General features: G+C 46.2%; 1 protein-coding gene across 1 annotated transcript in view; it reads left to right on the top strand.

Moving 5' to 3' along the window:
• PDE1C (phosphodiesterase 1C, calmodulin-dependent 70kDa) overlaps positions 1-1,962 on the top strand; it is a 556,088-nt gene that overhangs the window by 128,222 nt on the left and 425,904 nt on the right. The window contains exon 3 of the mRNA XM_012638761.1: positions 1,482-1,653. Coding sequence (XP_012494215.1) covers positions 1,482-1,653 — 172 coding nt within the window. The remainder of the gene's footprint in view (positions 1-1,481; positions 1,654-1,962) is intronic.

Below are 1,962 nucleotides of genomic sequence, written 5' to 3' on the forward strand. Positions count from 1 at the left end.
GCATTTGATACCCTTGGCAGTTTTGAAGAGTACTGGTCAGGTGTTTTGTAGTATGTTCCTCAGTTGGGATTTGTCTGATGTTTTACCCTTAACTAGACTAGACTAGGTGTTTAATAGGTTTTATTATTATTATTTAGGTATGGCAAGGCCAACAGATCAATTATGCCATTGTAAAGATAGTTTGTTACACTTGCAGATCCCAAGAGGGGCTCCACATCATGCCACGGGGTGGGGGGAGCCTTCTGGGGAGGCACTGTCATCAGGAAGCAGGGACGGGGGGTGCTGGGGCAAGAGCCTTTATTTCCCTGGGAAGGAACAGGTGAGGCAGGGAAAGCAGACTTAGGATTGGCTGGTTTGAACGACTTTAGGGGGCTCTGGAGCATGGGGGATGTCTGGTACCTAGGAATCTGGTATCTGGCTCTAGAGTGATTAGGGAAGCCAGACAGTGGCCAGGAGTGTGAAAGCCCTATAAGGGAGAGGACTGGGGGTGTGGACTCTACACTGGTTGGTTTGTATTTGAAAAGCGCACCCCTAAGAGGAAAACTCCTCTTGAGGAGTTGGGAGTGGGGAGATGAGGTCACAAGGGAGACAGGAGGCCAAGGCAGGGTGACGCAGACATATTATCAGATTGTCCAGAACTATTAATAGCTGTGTCCGGCATATGCATGTCAGGCAGATATTAAATCACAAACTTTACAGAAGCTAGAAACACGCTTAATACACCGGATTATGTGTTTTGGGGAAGGAGACCACAGAGCTGGAGTGTCATTTTCTTCACGTCATGTCCAGGGTACATACTATCCACACACCACTGTTGATGTTGACCTGATCATGGGGCTGATCGGGCTCTACTTTTGTAGACACCATTTCCACTCAATGCCCACCTTTAACGTTTGTCTCATATATTTGAAGTGTTTATAGAGTAGGATATCAATAAGCATGCAGCGTAATTTTCCTTGGGTCTTGATACTGCGGAAGAATCAACCTGTGGGTGGTGAGTTCTAGTTCTTAGAGATGGGGCCCTCTTTGGGGTGGAAGTCTCTATAGAATGGAGTCTTGAAACGTGGGCCTCAGGCAAGCTGATATCCTGGGGGAGACTCGTGTCTGAACCTCCTCACTGTTCTGTAAAGTGGTAGTGCTTTGTGTGCTTCCCACTGCTGAATAGACATCTGAGTAGATGCCTGTGGCTCTGTCAAGAGTTTGGGGCTGGTCACCACTGTCATGAGACAAGGTGTATCCATGAGACTTAGCTATGAGTCAAAATACTGAGTGTTAGCCAATTTTCTACATATAAATGTGAAAATTCCTGGTTACTCCATAAGTTTCCTGACCAGTATCTTCTGAAGCCCTCTGATGTTGGTGGAGATGGTGAGAAATATGTGAATTTCTCTGTTCTGCTTTGGAAAATCCTGAGTTGGGGAAGGCAGGACACAGAGTTGGTTGGTGATTTACCTGCACATCTCTTTTTCCTCATGCCTCAGGGTCTAAGTCACAGAACTGTCTGTGGAACTCCCTCATCGACGGGCTCACAGGGAATGTCAAGGAGAAGCCTCGGCCAACGATCGTCCACGACCCCCGACCGCCGGAGGAAATCCTAGCAGATGAATTGCCGCAGCTGGATAGCCCAGAAGCCTTGGTGAAGACATCCTTCAGGTTTGGTGGATTGCAACACAGTTTGTTCCTTCTTATTTGCTTGTGGAGTTGTTTCAATCCAGTTAGATGCGTAGTCAGCATGACCAAAAAATTATTTCATTCCTCTGCACTGAGTAAATTAGAATTGACGAAGAAAGGTTGGAATCAATGCTAACTAGACTTCTGGCTGGATTTCCTGAATGCAGTGAAGATCGTATCGGTGGTTAATTTGCTGTAGGTATTTAATTGGTATTGGCATTTAAATGCTGAGGCAAAGGATTGACTGATGTTGGCAAGGTGAACTGGATTAATGAGTCTTTTGCTTCAAAG

Source organism: Propithecus coquereli, unplaced genomic scaffold (genome assembly GCF_000956105.1).
Source record: "Propithecus coquereli isolate 6110/MARCELLA unplaced genomic scaffold, Pcoq_1.0 Scaffold134, whole genome shotgun sequence".
Classification (NCBI taxonomy): Eukaryota; Metazoa; Chordata; class Mammalia; order Primates; family Indriidae; genus Propithecus; species Propithecus coquereli.